The 22,195-nt window shown below is 44.4% G+C and overlaps 1 protein-coding gene across 1 annotated transcript in view; it reads left to right on the plus strand.

Annotated features, from left to right (window-relative positions):
* The window catches only part of SQOR (sulfide quinone oxidoreductase), a 54,101-nt gene that overhangs the window by 17,335 nt on the left and 14,571 nt on the right, over positions 1 to 22,195 (plus strand). The window contains exons 2-6 of the mRNA XM_005889376.2: positions 4,776 to 5,026; positions 9,042 to 9,212; positions 15,834 to 15,887; positions 19,662 to 19,856; positions 21,872 to 22,081. Coding sequence (XP_005889438.1) covers positions 4,793 to 5,026; positions 9,042 to 9,212; positions 15,834 to 15,887; positions 19,662 to 19,856; positions 21,872 to 22,081 — 864 coding nt within the window. The 5' untranslated portion in view covers positions 4,776 to 4,792. The remainder of the gene's footprint in view (positions 1 to 4,775; positions 5,027 to 9,041; positions 9,213 to 15,833; positions 15,888 to 19,661; positions 19,857 to 21,871; positions 22,082 to 22,195) is intronic.

Below are 22,195 nucleotides of genomic sequence, written 5' to 3' on the forward strand. Positions count from 1 at the left end.
AGAATGAGTGTGTTACTGAGATTTTCAAGTGTTTTGAAACTTGGAACATTTCCTCTAACATGGTATTTGTGTTTGTGAAATTTTTGTTTATGGTTGAAATTTGACTGCAAAGGCCGGGACATTCTGCTTGATGATGATTATTAATGAAGTTGATAGAATTAGTTCAGAGGACTTTGTGTTTATTAATACAGAATCCAGAAATAAGCTGTGGGGAACTGATGAAATAAAATAGAACTTGCCTTCTTGGCTGAATGAGGGAAGTATTTGCATAAACTCTCCCTCTTTCAAGAGGAGAACCATGGGGTACTAGGCTGGAAGGCAATGAGGAGGTTGAAGGGCTTCAGATTGCGTGGCTTGAAATCAGAAACTTAGCCAGGCCTCCTTTTAGGTCATTATTTTGTAACTCCATGGAGTTAAGGTTCTGTGTCAGGGGAATTGCCTGGCAGTCCAGTGATAAAGACTCTGCACTTCCACTGCTGAGGGCCTGGTTCAGTCTTTGATTGGGGGACTAAGACCCCACAAGGCATGTGGCCAAAAAACCCCCAAAAAAGATGTTGTGTGGGGACCATGAAAAAGTGGTTTTCCTAAAAGTCAAGTGAGGAGATTTGCTGTCATATAGAAAGGCAGAATATGAGGACTGTCTATTCACCATTAAGTATCTTCTTCCCAACCAGAGAGTAACATTCTACTTGGTGATTTCCCCCACTCCTCAATCATTCAGTTCAGTTCAGTCGCTTAGTCGTGTCTGACTCTTTGTGACCCCATGGACTGCAGCATGCCAGGCCTCCCTGTCCATCACCAACTCCCGGAGTCCACTCAAACCCTTGTCCATCGAGTCGATGATGCCATCCAACCATCTCATCCTCTGTCGTCCCCTTCTCCTCCTGCCTTCAATCTTTCCCAGCATCAGGGTCTTTTCCAATGAGTCAACTCTTCGCATCAGGTGGCCAAAGTATTGGAGTTTCAGCTTCAACATCAGTCCTTCCAATGAACACCCAGGACTGATCTCCTTTAGGATGGACTGGTTGGACCTCCTTGCAGTCCAAGGGACTCTCAAGAGTCTTCTCCAACACCACAGTTCAAAAGCACCAATTATTCTGCACTCAGCTTTGTTTATAGTCCAACTCTCACATCCATACATGACTACTGGAAAAACCATAGCCTTGACTAGATGGACCTTTGTTGGCAAAGTAATGTCTCTGCTTTTGAATATGCTATCTAGGTTGGTCATAACTTTCCTTCCAAGGAGTAAGCATCTTTTAATTTCATGGCTGCAGTCACCATCTGCAGTGATTTTGGAGCCCAGAAAAATAAAGTCAGCCACTGTTTCCACTGTTTCCCCATCTATTTGCCCTGAAGTGATGGGACCGGATGCCATGATCTTCGTTTTCTGAATGTTGAGCTTTAAGCCAACTTTTTCACTCTCCACTTTCACTTTCATCAAGAGGCTCTTTAGTTCTTCTTCACTTCCTGCCATAAGGGTAGTGTCATCTGCATATCTGAGGTTATTGATATTTCTCCCGGCAATCTTGATTCCAGCTTGTGCTTTCTCCAGTCCAGCATTTCTCATGATGTACTCTGCATAGAAGTTAAATAAGCAGGGTGACAATATACAGCCTTGATGTACTCCTTTTCCTATTTGGAACCAGTCTGTTGTTCCATGTCCAGTTCTAACTGTTGCTTCCTGACCTGCGTACAGATTTCTCGAGAGGCAGGTCAGGTGGTCTGGTATTCCCATCTCTTTCAGAATTTTCCACAGTTTATTGTGATCCACACAGTCAAAGGCTTTGGCGTAGTCAATAAAGCATAAATAGATGTTTTTCTGGAACTCTCTTGGTTTTTCGATGATCCAGTGGATGTTGGCAATTTGATCTCTGGTTCCTCTGCCTTTTCTAAAACCAGCTTGAACATCTGGAAGTTCATGCTTCACGTATTGCTGAAGCCTGGCTTGGAGAATTTTAAGCAGTACTTTACTAGCGTGTGAGATGAGTGCAATTGTGCAGTAATTTGAGCATTCTATGGCATTGCCTTTCTTTGGGATTGGAATGAAAACTGACTTTTCCAGTCCTGTGGCCACTGCTGAGTTTTCCAAATTTGCTGGCCTATTGAGTGCAGCACTTCCACAGCATCATCTTTCAGGATTTGAAATAATTCAACTGGATTTCCATCACCTTCATTAGCTTTGTTCGTAGTGATGCTTCCTAAGGCTACTTGATTTCACCTTCCAGGATATCTGGCTCTAGGTGAGTGATCACACCATCGTAATTATCTGGGTCATGAAGATCTTTTTTGTACAGTTCTTCTGTGCATTCTTGCCACCTCTTCTTAATATCTTCTGCTTCTGTTAGGTCCCTACCATTAGGAAACAAAAAAAACAAAGAAAACTCAAACAAACAAAACCAAATTGACTGAGTTTTAAAATTTAAAACTCATTGAAGAAAATGTGAGAAAAGCACATGCAAAGAAGAGGGAAAAAATCAATTATAGCTGTATCAAAACATTGCTACTATTTTAGGTGTCAATATCGTGAAAAAATGGTTTCCCTGTTGTGGAAAGTATGGAAACTATCTGGATTTTTTCATTTAAGATTTTCATGTTAGCACTGTTTGTTGTTGATAGAGATAGTAGATATAGTGGTTTAAAGCAGACACCCTGGCACTAAAGTGTCCAGGTTCAAATCATAATCCACATGTGAGCTCTGCCTCAATTTTATCATCTGTAAAATGGTGATAATGATAGTCAGCTCACAGGTTAAATGTTTGTGTAAAGAACTTAGAACATGTTTGTTATTGTCATCAAAATAGTTTATTATTGTAATATTAATGTATGCATATAGTAGAGAATTTATAAGATACAGAAAAGCAGAAGAAATAAAAATCACCCATTATTCTAAAACCCAGAGAAAACCACCAATGTTAACATCTTATTTTTTTAAATGCATTTTTCTCTTACATAGTTGAACTTGTATTTCCAATTAATATTCTGATCACAACGTAAGTATTTTATATGCTCTTTGTAAACATAATTTGAAAAAACTACACAGATCATCTTGTGTAACAATATTTTATGTAACCTTTCCTCAAAGTTTGACAAGTGGATGGCTATCTCTGTTCCCCCTACCCATTTTAAATAGAAGCAATCATAAATTAACCTTGGTTAGAACAGTCTGGAACCTGAGCCTTCCCTGGCCAGTCTAGAGCCTGCAGTTGTTTTTTCTGTAACCAGGATGAAATCAGATCCAATCCACAGGCCAGTTAACTCAGATTTGACTGTTTTATGAATGAATATGTGAGATCTATCTTTGTAGAGTCTTGTCTTCTTAAGTATTAGAGGTTATTTCTTTAGACCTGAGTCCCAGAAATGGAAGAGCAGAGTCAAAGGATGAGAAATGTTTTTGGTAAGAGTCATACTGACTTAAATTTGTGGCAACCATGAATGAGCCTTCCTCAGTTTCTGTAACCCCGTGTACCCTCCCCCAGATCTGGGTTGCCTGTCAGATCTGAAATACGGAGGAAATTGTCACGGGTGCCAAAACACTGGAACAGAGTTAATCCTAATTAAGATCATCACTCTGGCTCCTCCTTCTCACTCCTCCAGGGCCCTTCCTTCTTCCTTTCTTAGCCTTTCCCCCTCCCAGCTTTCTCTAATTCCCTTGTGTAGCCTTCCTCTTCTCCACTGGTGGGAAGTCATATAATTAAATTGTTCCCATTTAGAAGTTAGTGATCTTAGCAACTAGAAGTGTAATTCCCCAGCTGGGTACTTGCTGGGTATCCCCAGCTGGGTACTTTTTATAAAGGGTTCGTGGAACATGGGAACCCACAGGATGGCGCTAGATGGTGAAATTTAGGGCTCTGTAATACACAAGGTGGGGGGTATTTTGGCCGGGGCCCCTCAACTTACATGATAGATCACATCCAAGATATAAAGCCTGTCTGGGGATGGGATGGAGTCAAGGCCAGTTTCTGAGTAGCCTTCATTTCCTCACTGCCAAAGCACCAACTGCTAGAGCAGAAAGGTGAAGTACATCTCTTAGAAAACCTATCAAGGGGAGATTTTTACTGAATTGGATATAATAAAAGACTTGTCAGAAGGATATGCAGATTCTTTACACAAAATATAGCTTTATGATACTAGGGAAGGGCTCCTTTTATGGCTTTTTAATCATGTGGTTGAAATTTCCAAAGGTGTGGAGGGCTTTTGCTCATGTATAGCCAGTGATCTGATTAAATTGCATGTCTCTGGCACAGCAGATCCAGGTACTTCTGAGTGGGACCGAGGCTCTGATTTCTGTGACCTGAACCCTGAGCTGTAGAAGGTGGGTTTCTTGCTGAACTCTCTGTTTTCAGCAAGGTCTCAGGTGGCAAGGAATTGTAGACTCATACATCTCTGATGGACCAAAAAGCCAAAGAAAGAGTTGAAGAATGTGCCAGAGAGAAGAGGGTGACAGTGGATTACCTTAGATGATGCCCTCGTTTTAGGGATGGACAAGGATGGGGACAGGCACGTTATGAGAGAGAACTTAAAAGGTGAGGTTTACCTGGTTCAAACAAAGCCTGCGATGTCCTGAAGGAAGGAGGAGAGGGAGAAATGGAAAGCTTAGCTGGTGGAGCATTCTCAAGAAGCTCTTGATCATGGCCAGGTGGGAGGGTGGCCTTGAAATGGTGGGAACCAGCTGGAGCCGGCCAGATGCCAGTCTCTCCTTCCTCCCTAAAAGAAAATGCCTCAGTCTCATAGTGGCTCTTGCCTTATTCGGAGTCTTCTCTGTTCCTTTGTAGCCTGACCCGGCCTGAAGATGACATTGCTGGCCTCTGTGGTGTCCTGCTCCCGTGTCCGGCTCTTCGCCTGCTTCCTCAGGCTGGGCTCTCAGCAGGCCAGCACCCTGCAGCTGCACACAGGGGCCAGCCTCGCAGCCAAGAGCTACTATGAGGTGCTGGTGCTGGGTGGGGGCAGTGGTGGGATCAGCATGGCCGCCCGCATGAAGAGGAAAGTGGGCGCGGAGAACGTGGCCATCGTTGAGCCCAGCGAGGTAAATCTCCCCCTTAGGAGTGTGTGTGTGTGTGTGTGTGTGTGTGTGTGTGTATGTGTGTTGTGCACAGGCACGTGCGGGTTAGGGGCTGAGGTGGGGATGACTGTCATGCCCTGGGCCTCCATGTTCCCAGGTTCATGCTTCTCTTTCTGGGCATAAAAAGCAGGTCGTCCAAAAGGATTGGGAGAAGGTGGGGGGAGGGAGAGAGCAAGGACAGATCTCTTGGCTTCTTATGATCTCCTCTGTGTTAGTTTCTTAGAAGTGCCATAACAAATGACCATAAACTGTGTGGCTTAAAACAGATAATTTATCCTCTCACAGTTCTGGAGGCTGGAAGTGCAAAACCAAGCTGTTAGCTGGGCCATGGTTCCTCTGAAGGCTGTTCAGGGCAAGGGGAGGCTGTCCCATGCCTCTGTCCTAGCTTCTGTGGTTGTGGACAGTCCTTGGTGTTCCTTGGCTTGTCGTGCATCACTTCAGTCTTCTGTGTGTGCCACTAGTGTCAGCACAGGACCTTTCTACAAGGACATCAGTCATTGGATTAGATTTTAGAGACAATCCAATGGATAAACATTAGAGAGTTGAGGACACTCTAATCTAGTATGTGTGCGTGCTAAGTCATTTCAGTCATGTCTGACTCTTTGTGACCCTATGGACTGTAGCCTACCAGACTCCTCTGTCCATGGATCTTGCCAGGCAAGAATATTGGAGTGGGTTGCTGTGCTCTCCTCCAGGGGATCTTCTGGATCCAGGGATCGAACCTATGTCTCTTACATCTCCTGGCAGGCAGGCTCTTTACCACTAGGGCCCCCTGGGCGTGCCCTAATCCAGTATGACCTCATCTTAAATTGATTACATCTGTAAAGACCCTATTTCCAAATAAGGTCACGATCACAGGTCCCAGGGTTTGGATGTCAGCATATATTTTGAAGAGAGACAGTTCAATTCACATCACCCTCCACCTTCAATCTCATGTCCAGAGGAAAATTGGTGGTCGTTGCACTTTCCTTTCCCTGTTCCAGTCTGGAGAAAAGATGATGAGTTGATGGGTGGGGAGGACTCTGAAAAGGTGTCAGTAAGTCTGAGAAATTTAAGTGTAAGGGATTATAAACAGGTTATGAAACAAAAAGGTAGCAGACACCAAAAGGCAAGTTGGGAAGTGTTTGTAAGGCACTAACATTTTGAGGTTGTCCAGAGCTTCAGAAACCCACTCCAGTACTGTTGCCCGGAAAATCCCATGGACAGAGGAGCCTGGTAGGCTGCAGTCCATGGGGTCTCGAAGAGTCGGACACAACTGAGCAACTTCACTTTCACTTTTCACTTTCATGCATTGGAGAAGGAAATGGCAACCCACTCCAGTATTCTTGCTTGGAGAATCCCAGGGACGGGGCAGCCTGGTGGGCTGCCGTCTATGGGGTTGCACAGAGTCGGACACGACTTAAGTGACTTAGCAGCACCAGCAGAGCTTCAGAAGAATAGTCAAGATTTTTGATGGTTTGCCTAATATTTCCTAAGGAACCAGACGTGCACCAGTGAGGAGTTGTATCTTTGGGAGGTAAAATCAAAATGGACTGATGCTTGTTTAGTGGAGAGGGTGGGGCAAGAAAGGCACACTTCTTTTCAGCAAGTCTTCCCTGTACCATATGAGGCTGCCCAGGGCTTTGCTATATTCTCTGATTGGTATCCTGTGATCTGTGGGGAGATGGTAGGGCACTCTCTGTCAATTTCCCCCCTTTTTAAATAGAAGAGCTAAGTTTAAGTTTCAGCTCTCCCCACCTTTTAAAAAATTATTTTTAAAAATTTTATTTATTTAGCTGTGGCTGCGCTGGGTCTTTGTTGCTGCACCCTGGCTTTCTCTAGTTGCGGTGAGTGGGGCTACTCTCTAGTTGCAGTGCAAGGGCTTCTCACGGCCGTGACTTCTCTTATTGCAGAGCGCAGGCTCTAGGGTGCTCAGGCTTCAGTAGTTGTGGCACATGGACTCAGTAGTTACGGCCCATAGGCTTAGTTGCTCCAAGGCATGTGGGATACCAACCTGTGTATCCTATATTGACAGGTGGATTCTTTACCACTGAGCCACCAGGGAAGCCCCAATTTCCTTTTTAAAGTGACTTTAATTCAGGGACAACATTTAAAATGACAGTGGTTTGAGAGCTGTATTAGGTGGCCTCTGGTGGATTGTAGTTATCCCACGGAAGGTCTCCCGTGGGGCTGCTCTTTGCAATGCGACAGGCTCCTCTAAGGCACTGGACACAATTCAAGAGACCAGGATGGAGTCTGCCTTGCTCCGTGAGGATGTGCATGACAGGGCTTCTGAGAGGAGCTGCCAGTGGCTCAGGTATTTGGTACTTTCCTTTCTGTGTCTGGTTTAGGGATTGCTGGAGCTCATGCTTGTTGGCAGTCTAAAAAAATGATCCGAGCTTGTATTTTCATTCCCTTTTCTGTTCAAGATGGACTTCACATCATTGAGCTCTCACAGCTGGTGACCTCTGCCCCCGTTTGATCCTATGCGTTATGGCTGTAGGGAGATTGCAAAGCTGTTCCTATGTGTTCTTCACTCTCTGGGGCTGTTGGCAATTCTGTCCGGCCAGTTTGAGGCGTTTTGATAATGTTGAGATCTCTTGGTCCTCCAGTCTGCTCCATGAATACATGGTAATTCTCAGAGGCCATTAAACCAATCTGCCCTTTGACCCTGAGTCTAGGACTTTCACAACTAACTGAGATCAAGAGTGGACCATCTAAAGCAAGAGAACTCCAGAAAATACTGAAAGTTTGGGTATCGGGGGGTACGATCTGATGCCTCCTGGCTTTGGGTGTAAAAACCTCTGAGAAAGGAGAAGAGGGACTCCAAAGACTGACTGGGGATATCTGCTGTCCTCCTCATGGGCTTGGGAAACACAGGGGGAAGTTAATAAAGTTCTGAGCATCCCCAAAGTGGCAGAAAACTTTTCAGACTCACCTCACAAACTTCTGAGTAACCACATTTAGCCTTCTGGACTTAATTTTTCTTTATATCTGTATACATGAAATGGACTCATAATATGTGTGTGTACGTGCTAAGCGCTAGGTCACTTCACTTGAGTCTGACTCTGTGACCCCATGGACTGTAGCCTGCCATGCTCCTCTGTCCATGGGATTCTCCAGGCAAGAACACTGGAGTGGGTTGCCATGCTCTCCTCCAGGCGATCATCCCAACCCAGGGATCGAACCCATATCTCTTATGTCTCCTGCACTGGCAGGCAGGTGCTTTACCACTAGCCCCACCTGGGAAGCCCGTGTATGTATGTATGCTTGTTTATATAGCATGTGGGCTTTCCAGGTGGCTCAGTGGTAAAGAATACACCTGCAAATGCAGAAGATGCAGGTTTGATCTCTGGGTTGGGAAGATCCAGTGAAGAAGGAAATGGCAACCCATTCCAGTATTCTTGCCTGAAGAATTGCATGGACAGAGGAGCCTGGCTGGCTACAGTCCACGGGGTTGCAAAGATTTGGATGTGACTTAGTGACTAACGCAACAAATATAGCATGTACATGTTAAATACCGGATCTACTTTATGTTAGTCGTTCAGTCGTGTCCGACTCTTTGTGACACCATGGTCTGTCCATGGAATTCTATAGGTAAGAATACTGAAGTGGGTTGCTATTCCCTTCTGCAGGGGATCTTCCTGACCCAGGGATCTAATCAAGGTCCCCTGCATTGCAGACAGAGTCTTTACCATCTGAGCTATCTTACCTACAAAAGAATTCAGCCAAGATCAGCAAAAAAAATCATAAACTATCTTTAGTGACCACTGTATTATCTATTGCTTAAAGTGAACTTAAGGTAACTGCCCTTCAGAATTTAACATAGTAGGAAACACCAGTGGAGTTGGTGGGGGAAGACTAACCTTTTGGAGACTTCTCTGTGATGCTTCAAGGGTCAGGAGGGAGGAATTGGGAGAGTCTAGCTCATGTACCTTTAGCTATGACTCTTTCGATCAGTCTCACCTTGTAATGAATCTCCAAATACTTTGTTTTTTAGACACATTTCTACCAGCCCATCTGGACCCTGGTGGGTGCTGGTGCCAAACCATTATCCTCATCTGGCCGTCCCACAGCAAATGTGATTCCATCTGGTGTGGAGTGGATCAAAGCTAGGGTGGTTGATCTGAATCCAGACAAGAACTGCATCCACACAGATGATGACAAGAAGGTAACCACTGGAGTCCTTTGGCTTTTGTTAACCTGAGGGTTTAAGTGAATGCACATTGTATCAAAATGGACAGCTTCGTGGTGAGAGGGTGGGGTATCTGTGTGTGTGTGTGTGTGTGTGTGTGTGTGCTGAATACTGTGTGAGATGGGACGGGTGTGGGGAAAGGAGGACGGGATAGATGGAAGGACTGAGTGAAGCTGAATTAATAAATGAACAATGAAGACAAGCATTCGTTGAAAACCAGTTTGCCCTATTGCTTACTACAGTATCATGTACCTGAATTCTTATTCAACAGACACTATTGCTCTGTTTTAAAATACCAGGTACCTCCCTCCTTTTTCCTTTGAAGCAGTGGGCCTCTCCACCTGACAGATGGCCCTGCAGAGGAAGGGGATGTTGGAGAGTATCCGTCTCGGTCACACTAGTGGGTGCTCTGCCGTGTGACTGCGGTTGGTGTTAGGGCTAAGAATTGCTGCTGCTGCAGCTTGAGGGTCACAATTGCTCAGCACCATAGACGTCTCCTCCCATCCCCACCATACTTCGATCCCAACTTTTCAGCAGCTGCAGCCCCTGGGTTTGACTGAGGGATGGTGAGAAGACAGGCTCAGAAGCCATCCTGTTCCCTCATCTGCTGCTGAGCCCGGGACAGCCGCCATGCTGTCCCCGGCCTGTCCCAGGGTCTGGTGGCTCTTGGGCCCTCAGGGTGTTATTGGCCTTAATACCCTGATTCATATCCCTCCAAACTGGGCACTCCAGCATTTTCACAGAACTGTAGAATCAGAGTTGGTGAAAATCTTTCAGCTCTAACCTCTTGCTCTAAGCAGGGACCATTGGCTGCAGGCATTCTCAGCCTTTCCTTAGGTCATGGATCTTTCCAAGCAGGACCTTACCCTGCTCTACAGAATGCATATAAGTGCCTAATTTTGCATTAAATTTCAAGGAGTACAGAGATTTTTTGTAGCCTTTCCCTGAACCCTGATCAAGATTATCTGCCTAGCTTCTGTTCGTCCTTTCTTTCTTCCTCCCTCAGTATTTATTTATATTAAGCATTATTATAACCTGTGTATACAGTTTTAAGGATATACAAGTGAACCAAAAAAGACAAATATCTTTATTGTTCAGGATTTTATATTCTAGTGGAGGAGGACATACAATAAACAATAATCGTAATAAGTAAGTTATATAGTGTGTTAGAATGTGATGAATGTTAATTAAAAAATAGAGCTGAGTTACTTGGACTTGGGCACAGGGGTCATGGGGTTGAATTTAAAGTGGGTTAGAGAAGGAAATGGCAACCCACTCCAATACTCTTGCCTGGAAAATTCCATGGACGGAGGAGCCTGGTAGGCTATGGGGTTGTGAAGAGTCGGACACAACTCAACGACTTCACTTTCACTTTTCACTTTTCACTTTCACTTTTCACTTTCATGCATTGGAGAAGGAAATGGCAACCCACTCCAGTGTTCTTGCCTGGAGAATCCCAGGGACAGAGGAGCCTGGTGGGCTACAGTCCATGGGGTTGTGAAGAGTCGGACACAACTCAGCGACTTCACTTTCACTTTTCACTTTCATGCATTGGAGAAAGAAATGGCAACTCACTCCAGTGTTCTTGCCTGGAGAATCCCAGGGACAGAGGAGCCTGGTGGGCTGCCGTCTATGGGGTCGCACTGAGTCGGACACGACTGAAGCGACTTAGCAGCAGCAGCAGCAGCAGTATTTACATGTCCCACTTCTCTGAAAGTTAGCACTCTTCTTTCATTTTTTTAGGCAGACAGGTTATATGAAAGTTCTTCCTTTAATGAGTCAGAACCCACCTTCCTGTAACGTCTTCTCTGTTTTGTCTTTGGCCTCTAAGGTGTTAGTGGCCATAGTACTTTTCTTATTCCTTATTCTTCCTGTAGTGTGGGAGAGAAGGTCTTCTTTCTTTTCAGTGGAGAAACCCTCCAGCTATTTGAAAGTGGCTCTCAGAGTCTGTGTCTGTCTTCTTCTCAGGTAGACTTTTCCTCCTGTCCCCACTTTCCTCAGATCTCATGGGCTCCAATCCCCTTCCTACCCTCTTTATCCTGCATTGGACATCATCTGGCTTGTTAGTACTCTGAGATCCATGGCCCCAGTAGGTGTCTGGGAGAGTAACCAATGCTACGGAACAGCCCAGAATAGTGTGGGACCATTCTCTTCAACAGCTGGCTAGAGCCCAAGCTAGCGTTTGCCAGTGACATTTCTCAGTGTTGATTCATGCTGGCCTAGAGACCATGGGCCTTTTATTCACATGATCTACTGTCGAGTCAGGCATTCCCCCATCCTAAAATATAGACATATTTATATATATGTGTGTATATATAAATATATAAATATGCAAATATATAAACATACATATTTATATGCATGTATATAAATATACAAACATACAAATATATATGTATATATAAATATAAATATATTTGTATATGTATATACAAATAAATATACATTTATTTACATTAAATTAAAAATTTCTATATTCTTTATATATTGTTTTTCCCATGTTGATAAACTTCCTTATTTTCCCCAACATCTCCAGGAGAACAGACTGAATTAAACACAAGACTGTTTTCAGTTCACAGGATTGAGCTTTGGGGCTTCTTTTTCCCACCAGTCTGCTGCCAGTTCAAGGGACCAGCAGACCTGTATGTTTGAAGACACATCACCTCTTTGGTACAGCAGTGCCTGCCTCCTAGTCAGACCCCTCTGCACTGCAAGAGTAGCTCAGTACCTCTGTGATTGGCTTTGTGTGTATCTTAAGGAACATAAACTTGTCTCACCTCTTGAGAATGAGAGGTACTGGGAGGCGCCCTCACTTCTGAACCCTGCTTAGACTCTGGTCTAGACGCTTGGGAGAGTTGCAGTGCTTTGTTAGCGCTAAGGAATAAGGTGGTACATAAACTGGTGAGACTTTTGTCCAGGATTTTTTAAGCAAAAGTATTCCAGAACCAGGGCTTCCCTTGTGGCCTGGGTTCAGTCCCTGGGTTGGGAAAATCCCCTGGAGAAGGGAAAGGCTACCCACTCCAGTATTCTGGCCTAGAGAATTCCGTGGACTGTATAGTCCATGGGGTTGCAAAGAGTCGGACATGACTGAGCGGCTTTCACTTTTCACTTTCTATTCCATAGCCAAGTATCAGAAATCTACATATCATGTCTCATCTTCTTGCTTCTGGTTCATCCTCCCAGCTTGCCTGGATCTTTTACATTTGTGATTCTGTCATCCAGTTAGCAGTTTTTCCTTGCCTTTATCCATGATGGGTTCATTTAAGTTCAAGGTTTGAATTCTTTAACATGTCCCTAGAGAGCTTTTTTCCTAGCATACATGAATCAATCAGTATTCTTTTGAAATATTAAACAATTTACATACTCGTTTCCATCATTTGTTTACACTTTCCTATCCTGTCCACAATGCGAGGGCACTGCTGCAGTCCAGACCCAGTGTGTCTCCGACTCTTCCCGCCCCAGGGGTCTGTCTGTTTGGAGTGTGTTCCACAGGCCCAGTGTGTACATGGATCCTTGCTCCTTCTCCAGACTTAACCTGGTTCTATTCCTTGTTCCTGCTCCAGCACACTGGCCTCTTCTCTCCTCAGACGCCTCAGCCGCCTTCTTCCCTGGTACATGTGCACAGGCTGCTTCCACCTCTTCCTCTGGCTAACTCCTACTGATCTTTATCTTAGACATGGCCTTCCCTCTAGACTTGCCATCCCAGCACTCTGTGGTTTAGTAATTGTCTGTGTGGCTGTCTGTTGGCATATGTCTTGCCCACTAGACTGAATTCCTGGAGGGGTAGGAACTGGGCCTTTCTTGTTCGGTGTTCTGTCTCCAGGACTTAGCATAATATCTGTCACATAGAAGGTGTTGAGTCAATCTTTGTGATCAAGTTGTACCTCAATTTCTTCATCTGTAAAATGGTACTAATACCTACTTCACTGGGTTATTGTGAGGCTTAAATGAATTAAAACATGTAAAATAGTCAGGACAGTGCCTTGTACAAAGTGAATGCTTAAGAAATGTGGCTGTTATTACTTTTTAAAGAATACATGAGGGACTTACCCAATGGTCCAGTGGTTAAGACTCCATGCCTCCACTGCAGGGGGTGTGGGCTTGATCTTTAATCAGGAAACTAAGATCTGACATGCTGTGTGGTGCAACCAAAAAGTTAAAAAAAAAAAAAAAAAGGAAAAAAGAGTATATGGGAAAAAAAAGGAAAAGGAAATATTTATTGAGTATCCACTCTGCTCACAGAGTTCTTGACTGCCGACTGATGGGAAGCAGGTTTGCTGTCTGCAAACACTTGCTGATGCCCTTCTTTTTCTAAATTATTACGAGACATCTTTTTGTTAGATGAGCCTGGAATTTTGAAGTGGATAAACATCTTGTTTACTAAATTGTTAGTGTCATAATTTACCTCTCCTACCCCGTCATGCTGCTGCTGCTGCTGCTAAGTTGCTTCAGTCGTGTCCAACTCTGTGCGACCCCATAGACGGCAGCCCACCAGGCTTCCCCGTCCCTGGGTTTCTCCAGGCAAGAACACTGGAGTGGGTTGCCATTGCCTTCTCCAATGCATGAAAGTAAAAAGTGAAAGTGAAGTCACTCGGTCGTTTCCGACTCTTAGCGACCCCATGGACTGCAGCCTACCAGGCTCCTCTGTTCATGGGATTTTCCAGGCAAAAGTACTGGAGTGGGATGCCATTGCCTTCTCCACCCACCCCCTCATATAAAATTACAAAACACTTGTCCATATTTAGCCTTTTGGCAAGGTCTGCACTGTTCTCTGAAACTGCTCAGAAGTTTTGTTTACAAGGTTTTGTAATTCCTTAGAGTTTAGATCATCTGGCCTAGAAGCTTGAACTCATTCAAAATACATAAAGTGTTCTTGTGTTCTTTGCTACTTTAGGATTTATTCTCCCTTATTTTTTTCATAATCTTAAAGTGTATATTATTAGTCCGTAAAAATAATCAATATTATGCTCTAATATTGAACCATCAATGCATGCACAAACCAGAAGCTATTCTTTACAGTGCTCACATGTCTTACCCGTGGGTCAGGAACCCCAGATCCTATGCCATCTCTGACCTTACATCCTGAAGAGTTCACTCAACCATTTAATGATCCTGGTACACTTTCCTACAGAACAAGGAATTTAAGGGCACTCGGTCTCTATGGGTAGGCAAATCATACAGTTGAAGATGTATCTATTATCTGTCCACTTTGATAGATTGTATTTTTCACAAGCAGCCGAAATCAACCATCTACCTATCCATTCATCCAACAATTGTTACAGACTTCCTCACTTTAGTGTCTTGTGTTAGATTCTAGTACTATAAGGAATAAGATATAACCTTTATCCTCTAGGAGTGTTCAGTGTAGTGAGGAGGACATTGCTGCTGAATAACACAAGGGCTAAAAAGCATTCAGTCCACTGTGCTGAGGGAGCTGCCGGGAGTGGCCAGCAGGGAGGGGGACTGAGTCATAGGCAGGTCTCACAGTGGAGGTGACCTTGGAGCCGAGTCTCCTAGGGCAGGACCTCTTCAGCGACTTGCTCCCCTTGGCTCCCCAGCCCAAGCCAAGCTCTTTCAGGTCTCGGAGGCCCCTCTCTTCCACTGTGATCTGCCAAGCTGGCCGCTCTGCTTCTCTACTTGTGTTTTTCACAAGCAACTGAAACCAACCATCTACCTCTTCACCTATCCAGCCTTCTCTACAAGGCTGTGGCAGTCATCACCTGTGGCCGCAGGCTGGGCTCCCACATTCACTGCTGTCGTTCTCCAGTTCTGTAGGCAAGTCCCTTTACTTTATATCATTTTTGCTTACATTTTTGTACTTCAGTTTGTCTTCCTCCTGATCCAGAACCCACATTTCCATCATAATAAGTATGGATACTTTTGCCCTCAGCATGGATGAGCACAATGCCCATATTTAAAGAGAAGAGTTTTAAATTCCAAACAGCTCGTTCAGTAGGATCAGGTAGGTTCTATCATATCTTTTTCAGTGTCCCTCAAAAGAGCAGTTTCTCAGTTATGCTGTTGATCCAGTCTATACCAGTAGGACAGATTGGCCTGAGATTCACATATTACCCTGTAGGTGGGACTTACAGGTTAACTTTTAAAGAAAGTTGATTGTCAGCCTTCAACATGAAACAGTCAGTTCAGTTGCTCAGTCATGTCCGACTCTTTGCGACCCCATGGACTGTAGCACGCCAGGCTTTCCTGTCCATCACCAACTCCCAGAGCTTGCTCAAACTCATATCCATCGAGTCAATGACGGCATGAAACAGTGTTAACACAAATAACTGTGGTCTCTTTTCTGTTGTGCTCCACTGTGTAAAAGTACAGGTATCTCAAGCTCCCAGAAGCCAGGCGTGTTATATATTTGTGAAGCACTGACATGTGAGGCGGCAGAGAACGGGCAGCAGAGAGGTGGGCATAATGGCACACTGGAGTGTTCATCCCTGCCCGCTGGCCTGCCCACCATCCGCAGCCCCACGTCATCATGTGACAAGATGGAGACGCAGTAGGGGCTACTCATGTCTGGGGTCTGAGTCAGTTCTGGGGCTGCCACTTTTTGGGTCTTGGTCTAAAATGTCATTGTTTGTGTTGCAGATCTCCTACAAATACCTTATCATTGCTCTTGGAATCCAGCTGGACTATGAGAAGGTACTTAAAATTTTTTTTTAATTTATTTTTGGCTCTGCTGGGTCTTTGTTGCTTTTGCACCGGCTTTCTCTAGTTATGATGAGCAGAGGCTACTCTCCAGTTGCAGCGCATGGGCTTCTCATCGCAGTGGCTTCTCTTATTGCGGAGCATGGGTTCTAGGGTGCACAGGTTTCAGTAGTTGTGGATCACAGACTCTAGAGCACAGGCTTGATAGTTGTGGTGCACAGGGATAGTTGCTCTGTGGTATGTGGAATCTTTCCGGACCAAGGATCAAACCCATGTCTCCTGCATTGGCAGGTGGATTCCCATCTACTGTGCCACCAGGAAGTCTGAGAATGTACTGTTTTAAGCTACTTCTATTACTATGTCATGGGCTTCCCAGGTGGCTCAGTGGTAAAGAATCCACTGCCAGTGTGGAAGATGCATGAGATATGGGTTTGATTCCTGGGTTGGGAAGATCACCTGGAGTAGGAAATGGCAACCTGCTCCAGTGTTCTTGCCTGGAAAATGATATGGACAGAGGAGACTGGTGGGCTACAGTCCATGGGGGTCACAAAGAGTCAGACACAACTGAGCATGCGTACATAAGTATGTTATATTGGCCTACTTATGCTATGATCAAAACTGCATTTAGTTGTTTTATACTTATTTGAACAAGAAAGAGTATTAAGAAATCCTCTTTCAGTTTTATTTCTCAGCAGCCTTTTTATGGTTTTAAGAAAGTCTTCTCTAAGATTCTGTCAGTGATCATGATATGTTCTAGCTTTAGGCTTTAATCAGAGTTCAACATATCCAGGGCCTGATGGTAATTCTTAGAAAACAGCAGCCTTTCCCACACTTGCAAGAAAACTACCTTTCTCTGTAGGACTGAGTTGGTTGTATTTCCTTTGAAAGTAAGATTTAGATTGTGAATTCTTAAGCAGACTTTAAGGGTAGAATACTGGCAGTTAGCTTATCAGGCGCCGAAGGGATGTCTAAGTTTTGTTGTATAGAGGCTGGGTTTTTGGTAAAAAGTGACTGACACAATATAAATGCTGCCCCAGCAGTTCCTTAGACCTCACTTTTCAGTGAGCTAGGGAGCCAGATGCCCTCTGACAGTTTGTGAGATTCAAATTTATTTTCCTAAAGCATAATAGAGTGAGTTAGTAATTATGATTTCCAGAAGCTTCTTGGGGAATATGAATAAGTAGTTGAAGCACATAAAGCATTGTGATAACCAGGTCAGAAATTTCAGGAAAGTGGTTTAGATGAGGGCCTCATCTGAGTTGCATCCGCAGGGTGTTTGATGTGTGTTTCTGGATTAAAAACCAGAATAGGGACATGCCCAGTGTAGGCAATAGAAGGAATGACATGGGACCTGGTCTGTGAAGGTTTAAACAAGCCATGGATTAGTGTGGAGGTTGTGATGAGTTTGGTGCCATGGGTCATGAGCCTCATATAAACAGTAAACCATGGAGGACTCTATGGAGAAAGGTGCCAGTGATAGTTTCTGGGAAGTCCATGCCTCTTCAAAAGGTCCACCAGCGTCGACTTAACAAAGGTAGCCTATCTCTGTGGTCATGGCACCCTGATGGCTCGCTGTGTGAGAACTGTCTGAATACACCAGTGCTGAGAGTGCTTGCACCCTCTTGCAGTAAACCAAGAAACAATAATATTTAAAAGGAGCTGTTATTATGGAGTCTCTACCATGTGCCAGGGACTATGCTAAGAACCTAATATTGATTCCTCATGACTGCTTGCGAGGTAGAAATTTTTTATCTTCTCTTTGATAGATAAAGAAACCGCGGCTAAGAGGATATGAGTAATGTTTCCAGGGCTACTGTGTTACTTAGCAGTCTTGGAGATACTAGAAAACTACCCAGGTTAGTGTAAACAAAGGAGAGATGGCTTTGATGAGGATGCCAAGGTGTGTGGATCTCGGGGGCAGGATGCTGTTGGGCCTCCAGAAGGACTGATCTCTGATCTGGGTTTTGTTGAATGTGAGCAGCTTCTCTCTGACCAGCTGCCTCTGCCTCTTCCCCCACTAGCTCCCGGTGAATCTCTGCAGTGCCATGTCCTGCTCTCTGGTCTTCTCAGTGTGGTAGGATGGTCCACAGCTCCCCACAGAGTGGGGGTCAGATCTCATCTCTTTCTTAGACTTTCCTGCTCCTTCTGCTTCTGGGTTCCCAGGGAAGCACCTTGGATTCAGTGGTGTCATAAACTGCCCTTTAGGAACAACTCTCCTTGAAAGGAACTTGGTTACTACTTTATGGCACCGTTTTCCTTGATAACGGCTTCTTCAGACTAGAGAAATATGATGAAGACAGATTGGCTATATATCTCCTGGATCCTGAGTTTTGCTTTGGGAGCTGGAAAGCAGGGAGGTCCTGTGGGAAGGGCCGCAGGCAGTGGGCGGGGCCTCAGTATCTAGTTGTATAAGAGTCTAGGTAGGTCTCTCAACCTTGTTTCCTCATCTTTGTCTGTGGGTCAGTAATATTCCATCCCCTCCCTCAGAGGGGCTGTAGTGAGTGGAGTGAATATTAACATAGACGTGAGACGGCAGAAACATTAAAATGCAGGGTGATTTTATAATAGTAAGTGGTTACTGTTGTTGAGACTGCTAATATTACAGCTACTTAAACTGTAGCAGAAGATATGGTTAACAATCAGAGGAATACTTGGCTGTTAACATGTAATGGAGGAGACCACAGGACTCTTTCCCTGAGACTTGAGGAATAGGTGTTGGGTGATTCCATGAGTCACGAGTGGGTGCCCTTCAGCCTGGAGAGGTTTTGAAAGACTGCTCATCTTGAGACTGTTTTTGATGGTTCTCTGATCATCCTTGAGTCTCTTAACTCACTCATTCCCATCTCCATTGTGTTATATGAACCTTCTCACATTTAAGAGAAGGACCCAGTTAATCTTCCTGACAGGAATACGCTGACGTGTACAGAGCATGTACCATACATGTGCCATTTTTCTAGTCGTCTTATACCGTGGTCTCTTTATTCTTGCCAGCAATCCTACAGAGCAGTTACTTTTATCCCCATATCACAGATGATGAACATAAGCGTTTCAGTGAGCATCAGAATTACCTGGAGGGCCTGTTAAAACAGATTTCTGGGCTTGTCTCTGAGTTTCTGATCCAGTGAGTTTGAGCTAGGGTCTGGTAATCTGTATTTATAACAAGTTCCCATGTGGTGCTATTTTGGGGACCACACTTGAGACCCACTACCTGATTTACTGGGCCATTTACTGGGGATCACAGTGCTTGTAAATGGAAGAGCTAGGACTCAAACTGGAGTCTGTAGGTTCTCAAGTCCATGCTTTTAATTTCCTGCCTTTGCTGCTTTTATTAAGCGCTTGGCCTGGTCCAACCTTATACAGGGTAATTTAATTTTGTTATTGCTGATAGTGTGGCTCTTGGTTCTGCCTGTTGTTCTTCTCCCTCCTAATAAGAAAACTTGTTCTCCAAAAAGGAAGTAAGGCTGGCTTCTTGTCCTCACTCTGATGATGGAAAGAGAGGTTCAAATTCTGGTCTCCAGGCCACAGAGGCCCAGGGTTTCCCTTCAGCCTTGCCCGTTCTCCACTTTGGCAGATGACTGCAGGCCCCACAGCTCTGGGATTAGCAGACCCCTCACTCACCTGCTAGCACCACTGTGTGTGAGTCCAGGAGGCTCAAAATTGTGCTGAAATACATGAGAGGTGGTAGAAATGACAGCCAAGAAGGATTCTAAACACAGATTCCATTTTCACTTTTGTTAAATAATAATTTCTTTGTGTGCTTTGTTGCAGATCAAAGGCCTCCCTGAAGGTTTTGCCCATCCCAAAATAGGGTCCAATTACTCAGTGAGGACAGTGGAGAAGACATGGAAAGCTCTGCAGGACTTCAAGGAGGGCAATGCCATCTTTACCTTCCCTAACACTCCAGTGAAGTGCGCCGGGGCCCCGCAGAAGATCATGTACTTATCAGAAGCCTATTTCAGGAAGGTATGCTTCCTTTCCAGGGATGGGCAAGGAGGGAAGAAGTGATATTATTTTTATCCATGTCAAAATACCATTTTTGTTTCTAAATTTAGTAGTTCAGTCGCTAAGTCGTGTCCGACTCTGCAACCCCATGGACTGCAGCACACCAGGCTTCCCTGTCCTCCACTATCTCCTGGAGTTTGCTCAAATTCATATCCATGGAGTAAATGATGCTCTCTGACCATCTCTTCCTCTGCTGCTCACTTCTCCAAAGTATTGGAGCTTCAGCGTCAGCCTCAGTCCTTCCAGTAAATTTTCAGGGTTGATTTCTTTTAAGATTGACTGGTTTGATCTCCTTGCTGTCCAAGGGACTCTTGAGAGTCTTTTTCAGCACCACAATTGGAAAGCATCAATTTTTATTTTTTATTTCATGTGTATAAAATTATGTAACTGAAAGTTTGCAAAATAGAAGAAAGATGTCATTCATAATCCAATTGCTTTGGTATAGCTACTGTTATCAATTTGATATGTACTTCCATTGTTTTCCCTATTTTTTAACATGGTTATAATCATACTACCAGTTCAGTCACTCAGTCGTGTCCAACTCTTTGCTACCTCATGGACTGCAGCATGCTGGTCCTCCCTATCCATCACCAACTCCCAGAGCTTGCTCAAACTCATATCCATTGAGCCGGTGATGCCATCCAACCATCTCATCCTCTGTCGTCCCCTTCTCCTCCTCCCTTCAATCTTTCCCAGCATCAGGTTCTTTTCAAATGAGTCAGTTTTTCACATCATGGGGCCAAAGCTTCAGCTTTAGCATCAGTACTTCCAATGAATATTCAGGACTGATTTCTTTTAGGATTGACTGGTTTGATCTCCTTGCAGTCCAAGGGACTCTCAAGAGTCTTTCCCAACACCACAGTTCAAAAGCATCAGTTCTTCGGCACTCAGCCTTCTTTATGGTCCACCTCTCATATCTGCACATGACCACTGGAAAACCATAGCTTTGACTAGAGGGACCTTTGTTGGCAAAGTAATGTCTCTGCTTTTTAATATGCTGTCTCAGTTGGTCATAGCTTTTCTTCCAAGGAATAAGCATCCTTTAATTTCATGACTGCAATCACCATCTGCAGTGATTTTGGAGCCCAGAAAAATAAAGTCAGCCACTGTTTCCATTGTTTCCCCATCTATTTGCAATGAAGTGATGAGACTGGGTGCCATGATCTTTGTTTTTTGAATGTTGAGTTTTAAGCCAGCTTTTTTACTCTCCTCTTTGACTTTCATCAAGAGGCTTTTTAGTTCCTCTTCACTTTCTGCCACAAGGGTGGTGTCATCTGTGTATCTGAGGTTATTGATATTTCTCCCAGCAATCTTGATTCCATCTTGTGCTTCATCCAGGCTGGCATTTCTCTTGATGTACTCTGCATATAAGTTAAATAAGCAGGGTGATAATATACAGCCCTGATGTACTCCTTTCCCAATTTGGAACCAGTCTGTTGTTCCATGTCCGGTTCTAACTGTTGCTTTTTGACCTGGATACAGATTTCTTAGGAGGCAGGTAAAGGTGGTCAGGTATTCCCATCTCTTGAAGAAAGGCTTTGGCATAGTCAATAAAGCAGAAGTAGGTGTTTTTCTGGAACTCTCTTGTGTTTTCTATGATCCAGCGAATGTGGAGCACTTAGAATAGTACCTGGTCAACTCTAGGACCTCATTAAATGTTTACTGAGTGAATTAACAAATGAACACATGAATAAACAATTCAGGTATATGTTCCCTTGGACCTGACTTTCATCTCTGGACCTCACTGAACAGGGTCCACCTCAGCCCCTGAATCAAGTTGGACTGAGGTGCTGTGTCATTGATGGAAGATTAAAGGAGGAGGAGGCTGTGATCCACACCTCATCCCACCAGTGCATAGTGATGGAGAAAGCTGATGAGGTCTCTGGAGGGTTTTAAGGCTTGTCTAGGTTAAAAAAAAAGGGTGGTTGGAGTAAATGCTTTGATGTTGATTGTTTCTATGTTTTTCTTTTTTTCAGACTGGAAAGCGACCCAAGGCCAATATCATTTTCAACACTTCTCTTGGAGCCATTTTTGGGGTCAAGAAGTATGCAGATGCCCTACAGAAGATTATCCAGGAGAGGGCCCTCACCGTTAACTACAAGCAAAATCTCATTGAAGTCCGAGCTGATAAGCAAGAGGCTGTTTTTGAGAATCTGGACAAACCTGGAGAGACCCAAGTGATTTCAGTGAGTGTGGAGGCGAAGCTGTCAGCTGAGCAGTGCCATGGACGCAGGCAACACTGAGGGCCCCACTTTTTTGTCCATCATTGTCCTGTGCTTGGGAGGCTGGTTACAATGAGC

This window comes from Bos mutus, chromosome 10 (genome assembly GCF_027580195.1).
Source record: "Bos mutus isolate GX-2022 chromosome 10, NWIPB_WYAK_1.1, whole genome shotgun sequence".
In the NCBI taxonomy this organism is placed as follows: domain Eukaryota; kingdom Metazoa; phylum Chordata; class Mammalia; order Artiodactyla; family Bovidae; genus Bos; species Bos mutus.